The 12,962-nt window shown below is 40.4% G+C and overlaps 1 protein-coding gene across 4 annotated transcripts in view; it reads right to left on the bottom strand.

Annotated features, from left to right (window-relative positions):
- SSX2IP (SSX family member 2 interacting protein) overlaps positions 1–12,962 on the bottom strand; it is a 46,893-nt gene that overhangs the window by 3,013 nt on the left and 30,918 nt on the right. For all 4 annotated transcript variants that reach the window (XM_019531178.1, XM_019531179.1, XM_019531177.1 and 1 more), the window contains 4 exons: positions 9,172–9,322; positions 4,432–4,568; positions 3,563–3,736; positions 1,109–1,220 (listed from right to left, as the gene is read on the bottom strand). In XM_019531178.1, coding sequence (XP_019386723.1) covers positions 1,109–1,220; positions 3,563–3,736; positions 4,432–4,568; positions 9,172–9,322 — 574 coding nt within the window. The remainder of the gene's footprint in view (positions 1–1,108; positions 1,221–3,562; positions 3,737–4,431; positions 4,569–9,171; positions 9,323–12,962) is intronic.

The raw sequence follows: 12,962 nt of genomic DNA, 5'->3' as shown, positions 1-12,962 counted from the left end.
ATCCCCCCTCAGCCTTCCCTTGTGGAGGCTGAACAGGTTCAGGTCTCATAGCCTCTCCTCGTAGGGCCTGCCCTGCTGCCCCCTGATCATGTGAATGGCCCTCCTCTGGATGCTCTCCAAGTTGTCCACATCCCTCTTGAAGTGCAGTCCCCAGAACTGGATGCAGTACTCCAGCTGTGGCCTGACCAGTGTCACATAGAGGGGGAGGATCACCCCCTTGGACCTGCTTGAGATGCATCTGTAGATGCATGACAAGGTATGGTTGGCCTTCCTGACTGCGTCCCCACGCTGTTGGCCCATATTCATTCTGGCATCAATAATGACTCCAAGATCCTTTTCTGTATCTGCACTGATGAGAAGAGAGTTCCCCAACTTGTATTTGAATGCACACCAACATTATACATACAAATTCAGAAGTCAAAAAGTTAACCCCATGCTCCTAAGAGGGGGAAGGAATAGAAATACAATTAATATTTTTCTAACTACTGTGCAATATGAAACATATTTATTCTAGAATATATTTTAGAAAAACATCCCTTTCACCATAAATATTTCCAATACCTTTCCAAAGGAAGTCATATTCATCCCAAATAACTTTGGATATTATCCTGCAATAAAATTATAAGTAACAGAGAAAAAATCCTTTTTTCATCATCCATAAGAAGATCTCTTTCACTACTACCGTTTTCCAACAGGGATGTTCCACTGAATAAACTGTATATTTTGTATTATCTCTCTCATACATAATAGCCAATTTTTCCAGGATGATGTTCTTATTTTCAACCCTTATTTCTTGCTTTTTCGATCTCTGTATGTCATCTTACTTTCCTTTCTTATTAGCATTCACAGAGACTTATTTAATTCAGCAGTTTGTTATGCTCATTACTTCCAAAGAACTCTCTTTGCATGTATATGATTTTCACCAGGTCCCTTCTCAAAAAGTTGACATGCAAGCAAGATACGTGCATTCACTTGTCCTACCTTCCACATAGACAAACTTTATTTGTATGGGAAATAAAGTATTTTTACAAATTTTTTTTGTATTTATCCTCCAGCTAAGAGAGGACACAGTAAAAGAACTATTTAGAAGACTGAATTAAATACTTGCTTCCTGAGGTAGCACTTTGAGTTTTCACATTTTCCGAGTACTTGGAATCACAAGTCATGCTTAGAAACTGCTGCTTCAGCCATGTTCCTCTATCTTCTTCAAAGGCCTGCCTCTAAAAAAGGAATACCAATATATTTTGTACAGGCAGTATACTTTGTTTATACTGATTAATATACTTTGCATCTACAACCATGAAGGGCAATTCATTCGTATACAAGGGGAGCAGGCTACTTAACACAGAACTACAGCTGGCATTGTCTGACACAGGTTATTTTCAAGGGTGGTTTGTTTCACAAAGACCTGCCTAAAAAAAAATCATTTAAAATGTATCTTTGCTCTACTATTGTCTCATTTAGTGGTACATGACCTCTTTCCACTGCCTCCTGGACTTGAGCAGGTATGACACTACCAGCTATATGGTACACTCACTTTCCATGGACCTGCCCAGAAGGACCACTGCTCATCCCTCAATCCAAAATGCCTTCTGGAATGGGAAATAAGAATCAGAAAGTACTTGTGACTACTCCTGCCCAAATCTAGAATGAAGGAAGAACAGGAAGGATTTCTTCCTTAAGGAGAAGAGAAGTGATGCTGAAGATATATGCACAGCCTACAAAGATCCAGGTGGCTGTGATACAGAGAGAGCTACACTACCTCTGAAAGTGGCAGATAAACCAGAAGTACAATGGGAGGAAAAAGGATACAAAAATAAATTTTCCCACTATCCAAAATTCTTCCTCCTAGGCACACTGGAGGAACAGAAAACTGAACTCCAAGCACAAGAGATGCTACAATTTTTTGAAAAACCACAGTATAGATACTGTCAAAGTATAAAAAAGAAGAAATAGAAACAAATTGATGCACAGAGGATTACAGTTATACAATGGTATTTCAGAAACTACAGGCAATTTAGGAGTAAGATCATTATGTTGTACAATGATCATTTACTGGACTACATCACTTCCCTACGTTATAAACAATAGGTGCATTCAACAATGCTGCCAGAGTTCCCCAGCACTGTATAATTTCCCACTTTGCTGCAGACATACAGCACAGGCAGCCCTTTCACTATTAATTTCTAAAACACCCCTGTACTTCAATCTTGACTTTAGAACTTAGTTAATTCTGGTCAAATCAGTACTGAACCTGTAATTCATCTTACTGAAAAATATGCACAGATTATTTTAAAAAAATATTTTTCAAAGTAAAGTGAAAGTTTAGAGAACATTTTACTGGACTGAAATAGTCATAAAATGTGAATCAGTGCTACTGATGGGCATCTATACACCTGCTCCAGAATGAAAGGAGTTGGGGGGGGGGGTCACATGTATTCAGCATCCCATGCTTCAAAATGGCAGTGGGAACACTTTAACTAAGACTTATACAACAAGCTTTAGTTAAACCCCCCCCACCGCCATTTTGAAATGCAGGGTTGCTGAATACATGTGATGTAGAGGCGGCTAGAGCACGCTAATTATCACAATTAACCAAGTCTGCTCTGATGTGTGCTAATTAGCACACATTGGAACAGAGTTCTGTCATGTGTATAAGTGCTCCATGTTCATTTATTATTTTGTATTAGTTTTCTTCATTTTTCACTTTTTATTTATTCTAAAAAGTCATTTAGCAAATGTGAGCTGTAGTGCTCTACATAGATCATAAACTCTCAGGCTTGAGCATCCCAAAAGTTGTGTCCTGCAGTCCTCAGCAGTGTCAAAACTGCTTTGGGGCCACTGTTGATCCCAGGACAAAAAAAGTGACTGTCTAATTTTAGGCTACTACTGCCACTATCTAGGTACCCAAATATGCGACCTTATTATCACAAGACACCCTGATTTTTCAAAACCTGGGTCTATGCTTATAGAAGACATGTACAAAGTAATAATCCCAGTTCAAGCAACTGTGTTTTCCAAAGTCTATTTGCAAAACATAATACAGCAGAACCCAGATTTTTTGGGATACTTTGCAAGTGCCAAAGCAAGAATGAACAGCTCAGCTGTTTGTTGCAGCTTTTACTTCGAAGGGTACTTACTTCTCTGATAAGCTGCAGCACTGTCACAGTCACAACTGGAGAAGCAATGCTATTTAAAACAAAAGCTGCAGAAAACAGCTGACATACCTTCACAGTCCTCAGTAGGTCTTTACTGTGGCTATATAGCTCCCAATTAGCTTGCAAACGCTCATCTGCAGTGGAGTTCAGAACCTAACTCTACCAAAGAGCTGGAGTTCTACTGTAATCTCAAACAGGCAAAAAATTAATCTATCAGAGTGTCCTTGCATGTATTACAAGAAAAAAGCAAAAGAGAAAGAGACCTTTCTATAGAAAGACAAACAGCAAACTTGTAACACCACACACACAATGTGTATTTCCAACACTATCTAGATCAAATGGCTTACAAGACTTACTAATCGTCAGCCTTAAATATCCTATTAAGAGCCCTCTCTTCTGAATACCTCAAGTCCTAGTCTAATTGCAGCTTCTGTAAAACTTCTTCGCTCTTTCTCAAAGTTCTTTTTTTGCTCTCTAAATAGTTTCCATTCTTCCTGGAGACGTTCCCTTTCTTCCAACAAATAACAGTCCTGTAGTAACACAGTGGTATCGTCATCACATGGAGACATAAGCTGCTGCTGCAGAAATAAGGAGCAAGAAGCAAATATTTTTAGAAATCACCATTCAGACTTTGCAATATTTCCACAAATTCAGGATTTAGAAACTAACAAAAGTTTATTTCAACCAATATAAAACAGGGTTGTTCACTCACAGATGTTCTCAGTTCATAAACACTGAAAAAATGTTAGTACCCTATTCAGAACATTGTGGAAGGTAAGTGAGGGTTGCTCACCCAACAGAGCACTAAACTTCTTTATTTGCCTTCTTTAAGTTCTCCTTTCACCATGGGTGACCGGTGCCTCCTGACTGGACAGTAAGGCTAGGGCACTTCCAGGTCCGCGGGATCCGTCGCAGGCGGACCGCTTCTCTTGGAGCACTCTCCAGCTGGTGCTCTTGGGGGGGAACCAGCGCTCCTGCCTGCCCAGGAAGGCTGGCTGACAGGGGGTGCACCAACGTTCTCAGGGGGTGCAAGTGCACTCCTGTGCACCCCCTGTGCATTGCTACTGCCTTTCACATTGCATAGTTCCACAAAAAGGACTGTTCTCAGGCAGTAATCATACCCATTACCCTCATCGCCATCTAAATTTATAAAAAAAGGAATATCCCAATGAAAGGAAGAGGAGTCAAAAGTGGTTAGAAAGATCCATAAAGTCAGACTTGAATTCATACAGAGGAAAATAAAAATGAGAAAGTACAGCTAAAAGACTCCTACCTGCAAGAGCTGTTGCTGAGTTTTAATCATTTCTTTGCAGTGCTGAATTTCTAACTCTAACTTCTCAGTTTCCGATTCATGGTCCTCTCTTGAGATTACATCTTTGTCAGTAAGAGCACCTGAATGCACACGTGACACTAAAAAACATACAACAAAAAACCCAATTACTGATACCATATTTCAATAAGATTGCAATTTAAGATGCACACACATACACACACCCATTTACAAAATGCATACAAAAGGGGCATTTAAAAATGCAATTGCCTCACTTGAGCACCTGGAAATAATACAACTTGGATAAAAGGGAATTCTGGAGTTCAAGCAGAGACAGATACAAGCTTACACCTCTAAACAACAGCCCAGCCCAAAATAAAATTTGGTAGGTTTTTTAACTATATGGAAAGTATCAAATTGCCCCTTTACATTCTCTGAAGCAAAAAGTAGACTCCTGAAAATAAAGTCATGCGTTTTGTAGACAATCCTATTAAACAGACATGTACAAGCTGGTTTAAACTATCCAAAATAAACAGAGATAATATTTGAAATCATAATATTAGTAAGCAATTTAAAGATAACTTAGAGAAAACAGTAATGAACAAAACTAAAATTTAAATATTAAGAGAACCAAACACTTGGATAAAACAAAACAGGAACAGGATTAAGAAGAAAACCAAACGTAGTTACAAATACAAGATGTAACGGTTTCTTTATTAAACTCATAACTTTTGGGTTACCTACCTACACTTCGCATCTAGATGTCACCCTTGGGGAGCACATAGATAAACATGCTATTGAACTGTTATTTTTGTTTCAAGACAAACTTTTATGCTAGGTATTTAGAAGAGCTTTACACTTCAATAGTGGCCTTTATTGCCAAGAGCAAAAATGGACTCCCTTGTGCTGCTAATCTAGTCTCCCCAAGGAAGGTTCAGCATTTGCATGAAAATAGTATAGGACTGCTGAAGTCCATGTACAGACATTCCATCTTTCTTCTCATGTAATAAAAGTGGCAGTTCTGGGAAAAAAATAGCCTGACCACAACTCTGGGAGAGTTTCTCCTGGAAGAATGAATGTTTGCACATTTTCCTGTGGCTTAAGTCCTCCTAGGAAGAGTGGAGCTGCAGCAAAATGTCACGGGCACACTCGGATGAATGGCCGGGTCGTGTTATAAATCGGCAGTGTGCTAGGCCTCGACGCAAAGGTCTCTGGATGAGTGGCGTCTGCTACCCTCACGTAGCAGAAGATCACCCGCCTCAAAACTGCCTGACAAACAAAAGCAAGGTAATAACAGCTGGCGTGAGTCGAAATAAAAAGCTGCAGCCCAAAGTTTTGATATGGCGCACAATTGGTCACCAGAAACAAATTGCTGAGGGAAAAGACGACTGATTGGTCACTGGAGATAAAACGCTACAGCCTAACAGTACAAAAGTAGTCATGGGAAAAGCCCTGATGGGGGAAGTTCGGAACGAAACTTCAAGTGTCAAAGGGCCCATGGACTGATCACCTGCCAGGGCCGCCCCTCCCTGAGCGCCCTCTTGGGTGGGTTTTCGAGGCCTCTGCGAAGTGACTAGCATTCCCCAGCCATGAAGCTGCTCCTGTTTGCCTTTGCAGTAAGCATGCAAGCCTAAGTGTTAAATACCCTCTTGAAATCTATAAGCCATTGACCAGGTCTGAGACTAGGGCCCTGGCCAGCCGCACCAAGACCACACATGGTTTTGAACGCAAGAGGCCTCGGCCTGAACCTCGTGACCCAACGGACACAATTCCCCGTTGTTGACTGTTTGCAATTGTTTTAATTGTTCATATATGTAAGTTGTTGAGATTAGCGTGGGAAGCAGTAGTAGCAAAGTATTTTGTGCATTTTGTTAAGTAGAAATAAAAAGTTTGGTATAACTCAAGCCGCATCCTTGTCGGTGCCTACTCCACCGGCCCAGCCACGCCTGGGCATCTCCAACCTAGCGTGACACAAAAGAACCCCATACTTTTCCAACCCAACTTCTGTATGGAGAAGCTGCGAGGAGGCAATCGCTTCTGCCTGCTCCCGGAGACTGTGATGGCAGGGAGGAGCAGCTGCCATCTGCCCCCAGCTCTTTCCCAAACTGGCTTAGGAAAAGGGTTAGGGAGATTGGTCTCACAGATCTACTCCCCTACCCTCCCATGTGGTCTGGGAGGGGAGGAGAGCAGCTGCCGTTTCTTCCTGCACCTTCCCCCATGCAAGCATTGCCTTGTACGGGGAAAGGGCTAGGGGCTTTGCCCCAGTGCTCGCTCTGTTCTCTTCCAGAAACCAGAGTGCCCCTGTTCATTACCCAAACTCCTATCTACAGAAGATGAGGGGAGTCTTTTACCCACTGCTCCACTCCCCGCAGGCACCAGACAGAGTGGAGCAGGCACTGGTTCCCATACCTACCTCAGAATGGGATCAGCCCAGTTTTGGGAAGATGCAGAAAACAGGGGAGAAGGGGGTGGCCACAGGCTGAAAGCCTGTACGCTCCCCCTCCCTCAAAGACTTCTACCAGTAGAAGTGAACATCTGTTCGTGGCCAAGTTTCTATGGCACCAGCCATATCAACTTCAGAGTATATCAGAGCTCTGATATACTTACTAGAACATGCTAGTATAATCATAATTTAGGGTAGCAGGCATTTTAGCTATATTAAAACAAGTTGCAAGATTCCCTAGAGGTTCATGCTGCAGATATAGTAAAAGGCCATAAGTCAGGCAAATGTAAAATAAATAAATAAATAAATGTGTGGATTTTGACCCAAAATATCAATAGAACTGCCTCCTGTGTAGTAAGCATATATTAAATTATTTAAGGGTTGAAGAATCATGCCAAAAAAAAGAAGCTACCCAACTCCCCCCTCAAAAAACATTATTGGAAACAAGCAAGTAGAAGAATTAAAATATCACCGTATTCACTGAAACATTAAGCATTTCTGCCATCATGCTTAACTGAACCATCTCAAAAGTAAGAAAAAAATTGTGAGATTCAAAGCTTAAAGTATTATCAAAGCAAAAGCAGCATTTTAATTTATAAAAAGGGGGCCTTTTTGTCTCATGGCATTAAATGGACCCAGATCATAATTCAAAGAATCTAATGTCCCAACACTGAATCAGAAAATCATCTAGCTTCTACAATCATGTAAATGGAATAAGAAAAATGGAAACTCTTTTTAACTGAAATACTAGTCACAGCTCTTTAGAATTTTAAAAGAATGGATTCAGTTATACAAAGTAGGGATAATTATAATGCAGGTCTACTTGTAATGGAAAAAGAAAAGGCCTTGTATATCCCATGAGTTTTACAAAGGGAAAATGCTAAATACATACAATATAACAGTTTTTACTTCATGTACATTTTTTTGGCCCAGGAAAGTATGGGTTAAAGAAAGATTTTCTATTTTCAACAAGTTCTGCCTTACTGTTATAGAGTATTTTGTACTGTTACATGCCGTGTTTAACTTTAGCACATAAACAAAAACAGCAACTTTATATGTGGGTGACTGTACTACAGGAAAATATAGATTCCAATCAAGTCAGTCAGTGGCAGAATTCCTCTCAGTTTCAATGTGACCCAAGTTCATCCGTGTTCACTTGCACAACTAAAAAAAGTGACCACAGAAAAAATACTGTATATACAAACTGCAATTTTTGCTACTTAGGGCTGTTAATCACCCAGTTTAACATCTTCGCCAAAATTACTAATATGTATTCTTCAGAGCTAAAGTTCTTAAACTTTTTCACAACATAGACACTTTAATAAAGCCATTTTTTTCTCATTGAACCATCTGCCATCCTATTCGCAGTTGCATGGCTGACCTTCCATTCCATTCATGATTGCTAAAAATCCTCATGGTAGCCAAAGCATTTGCTTACACGGAAAACTAATACTAGGAAAGAATTTCATGTATTTTTAGCAGCTGGAAATAATGAGCCAGCACCATGCCACCAAGAGACAGAGAACTATGAAAATGCCAACCCCAAACTCTGGAAGTATTTTAGATGCTTTGCATACTCAATTGTTTCAAGGTATATTTCTACAACTCGAAGGCTGTGCCCATACCGCATTCTTAGTGAAATCCAAGACTGATGACAAGAAGGATTCTGCCCACTCACTGCTTTTCCATACAAATGCAAGACTAATAATTAGGCAGCACAGATAGTTTTGATGGGTCCTCATCACCCTCCACAACAGTATTCAGACTCTGTCTTGCCAAAACCTGACAGCAGAGCTTGGGCATATGCTCAGAAACCCTCAAAACCATCTACACTACCCAACTGCTGGGCTTGTATGAGTGTAGCAGGTATGAATAGTTGGGGCTTGTTTCTTGGCAACAGTCCTGGATTCAGCAGAGAAGTGACACAGCTGGGCTGAAAGACTGCAAAAAAGTATATTTTTAACCCAGATTATCTTTCTGCTGAAAACAAATTAGAAAAAAAAAAAAATCTTCTTTCAACAATTTATTTCCCAAAAATGGGATAGAAATGTCCCCGCAGTCTCCAAGAATAGTAGTTTTGTTTTACAAGTGTCTCCCAATCCTTCTGCAACTGAACATATAGTACTGCAGATGCAGAGCATTTCAGGCAATGTTCTGTACCATAATTTCTGTGTTCATTTATCTTCTTTCTAGCTGCAGTTTTGTCACATCAAACTGGGCAACAACTAGATGCTTTGAAAATACATTTGCCAGAAGCATAAAGGATTATATTAAACACAGATTTACAATGACCCTCACACCTTGGTTATCCAATTTTTCAACATGATTTTTCAGCATTCTCCACTGTTTTCTAATGCTGTTGGTCAGTTGCTCTCGCACGGTTTCACAGGAGAGTTCCCACATGTTCTCTTTATTTAATTCCCCAACATCTTCTTCTATATCTGACAGTACCTGTAAAAATAAAAACCAAGTGTGTTGCAAATCATCCTTCTCATTTATTTTAATACTTTTCTAATAGTTTAATTAACCATGAGGGAAAAAATCCCACATGAGGAACAGGATAGCTTCAGTTTTCATGCACAGACACTGGTCTCCCTCAATGTATGCATTTAAGAAGTTCTGGAGGGGACATTTTCCATGTCAATTCTTAGGGGCCCTCATCCTTCGTGGGCAGAATAAAACTCTCTCTCTCACAACTTGAAGTAGTGTTTTAAGCTTCTGAGGAGTTCTGCTAACTTTTCCCAACACACCGATTCAGGAAGTAGGGAGCTCAATGTAAAGCATAGGACCCAACTTCAAAAACATAGGGATAATGTTTGTATATCTTATCTATAGATTTCTCATCTAGGAAGAGACAGGATGAGAATTATCCTGTGAAAAAGTAGGTAACTTCCTTTTCATCCATGGTACATCTGTGAGGAGAGAGGCCAAAAAGAAGTGGTAAAGGACAGAACCATTCAATGAAACCAGAACACTGTCCCATCCCATTCCCTTTTTGTCCTGACCCACACAGTGCAAATCTTCTATCTTCAGGAGTAAAAAAGGAGGACAGGATACACACCAAAAATAGACGAGCTCCAAATGGGGAAAAACAGTATGTAGTGACATTTATATCTTCAAATTTAATTTGTTCTCATCCTGCAAAAGTAAGTTCAGTATTTTACTCCATTCCATAAAGGAACCCTTTCTTATGTGTATAGAGCCTAATGTAAGGAGGGCCAGATCCTGCTGAACCTCTGCATGCTATTCTATTAACAATGAGCATCACTGTTTTTATTAATAGTGTCCCGCTCCCAAGCTTTTTATTCCAGGCCACTAACCTCATGTCAATCAATATAAAGTTGCTTATAAAGTAAGAAGAAGCAATTATGGATGCAAACATTTGAGACAGAAAAAGTATTCAGAGTTATTTGTTTAAAATCACTAGTTAATCAAAGTTCAGTTCAGACAAGCTTCTAGTCTATTTGTAGTTTTGCTTTAAAAACAGCCTCCATCCTCAAGTACTTTTCTTCTATTTAAATTTAAATAAGTTCCCTAATAACTTTTAATTGTTTTCTCACTGTACCAAAGCATTAGACAATGACTAAGTAGAGCCTGTCAAAAACTTTCCAATGTTTTCCTATTGGAAAGTGCCAGTTCATTGAAAGCAAAATATTTCACTGGGTATACAAGCTTTGATAAATCTTTCTGATGGAATACAGGCAACGTTTGAAACTTGCCTGATATAGACAGATTTCACAGCTAGCTGTGTTTTTAAAATTAGATCCACAGAATCTTCATTTTGGAGGACAGTCTAAGAATCTGGTTTAATCTCATTCAAAATTCAAACCAATTTTCAAGTATCAAAACAGCCAGTGAACTACTATTCTCATACTCTGACTAGAACTCATCACTATGAATGATTCCATTCTCAGATGCTGACAAAGCTGTCAAAATGACTGTTTTTTTCATTAGTAAGTCTCTGCTTAAAATTACTAGTTACTTTGCATACCTTAGGTACACACATATTCACAATAAGGCTAAACAATTTCTTTAAAAGCATTATTTCTGTTCATGTAAGTAAGAGAAAGTAATATTTAGCAATTTCTGCCTAAACATCAGAACTAAATACAGGTCTGCTTTTGAGACAAATTCTTGTAAGCAGATAATGCTTTAAGTGGAGTAGATTTTTAAGCATCTTCAGAAGTAAAAGTTGCTTTGATATCCACACTGGAAAAAACAACCATACGTCTTCTACTCAGTACTTGTTCTGTGCTGGTTAGTCATGTTACAATGTAGGAGTGGTTTAATGGGGGTTAATTTTGGATTTCCTCGCCCCATGTCAAATTGTAAAAAAAACATATATCAGAAAAAAATAAGCAAATAGTTGGAGAAGTTTGAGCTAGTCACTGAAGAACATAGCATTTCAAAGCATACAGACCTATTACTCCTCTCTATTTGCCTTGGTACATATATGTTCATTCAAGCCTACTCCTGCAACACAATTTGCCCATCTGGACTCTTGAGCTTGTGCTGACCCTTACTGACCATCCTGGAGTGCAGCCAGAGATGGAGGTCCACTCATACAAATTCATTTGTAGAACTGGGGACATAGCATATACCATACATACACCAAAAAGCTATTCAGGCAGAGGATAAACTCAACAATACTAGTACATTCAACCTAAAAATTAACTTATTTTTAAAATAAGGAGTGAGACACTTAACATTACTAATAATAGTACTAAACACATAGGAGGCCCATTTAGCCTGCCACAGGATACAACTAAATCTCCATGAAGTTAAGGGGAGTGTACTCATATCCTACTGTCAGAGCAGTGGGTGTTAGTAAATGAATCAATTACACACAGTCCAATTCCTTAAACTGGATCATGTTCTCTTAATTACACTCACCAGCAAGCTGTTAGACATCCCATCAATCCATGTTTCAATTCTAAATTAGATTTTGTTTAAATTCCTGTAGGCTTAACCACACTTTCATGCTCACCCCAGCCAAAACACACTCAAACCTAGACAATGCATGACACACAAACTGAAGGGCAGTTTGGGGAAGTTGATATTTATTTACATACTAGCTAAAGCCGACACTGGTGCCCAGGATGGATGACTGGACACCCTCTGGATTAAAATTCATGGGGAACATGGCACAGGGGACACAATGGTGGGAGTCTGCTACAGACTTCCTACCCAGGATCAAGAGCTTGACCAGGAGTTTGCCAGGGAATTGGCTGAGGCTGCATGCTCCCAGTGCATGGTTGTCATGGGAGACTTCAACTACCCAGACATCTCGTGGGAAGACTGCTCGGCCAAATCCGAGCGGTCGTAAAGCTCTCTCGTGCATGGACGAGCTCTGACACAGGAAGTCTGCGGGCCGACGAGAGGTAAAGCACTGCTCGACCTGGTACTGGCAATGGGGGACAACCTAATCAGTGACCTAATGATCAAAGGGAAGCTGGGTGACAGTGACCACAAACTGATCACCTTCACCAGCTGCCGTAAAGCTGACAAGTCAGTCAGCAGTACAGAAGTCCTTGACTTCAGGAAAGCTGAGTTTGATAAGCTAAGGAGGCTTGTCAGTGCGGCCCTAAGGGACCATGACCCAAAGGGGAGGGGAGTTCAGGATGAGTGACTGTTCCTCGAGGGAGCAATCCTGTGTATGCCAGGAAAGTCTATTCCGTCTTGGAGGAAAGGCAGCAAAAGGGCACAGCACCCTTTGCTCTCCAGGGAACTAGCGGACCTCCTGTGTCTAAAAAGAAAGACCTATAAAGGATGGAAGATTGGATCCACCTCCAAGGAGAAATACTCTGACAGGTTACAGGGGTGGGTGGATGAGTATAGGATGGGATTCAACACTGACAAGCGCAAGGTGATGCACCTGGGGAGGAAGAACCAGCAACATACCTACAGGCTGGGGAACTCCCTTCTTGTCAGTGCAGAGGCAGAAAAGGATCTTGGAGTCATCATTGACGCCAAGATAAACATGGGCCAGCAGTGTGGGGAGGCAGTCAGGAAGGCCAACTGTACCTTGTCATGCATCCACAGATGCATCTCGAGCAGGTCCAAAGAGGTGATCCTCCCCCTCTATGAGGCA

Source organism: Crocodylus porosus, unplaced genomic scaffold (assembly GCF_001723895.1).
Source record: "Crocodylus porosus isolate Cpor-Errol unplaced genomic scaffold, CroPor_comp1, whole genome shotgun sequence".
Classification (NCBI taxonomy): Eukaryota; Metazoa; Chordata; order Crocodylia; family Crocodylidae; genus Crocodylus; species Crocodylus porosus.
Note: the sequence above shows the minus strand (reverse complement) of the source record. Positions and strands in the feature narration are given on the sequence as shown.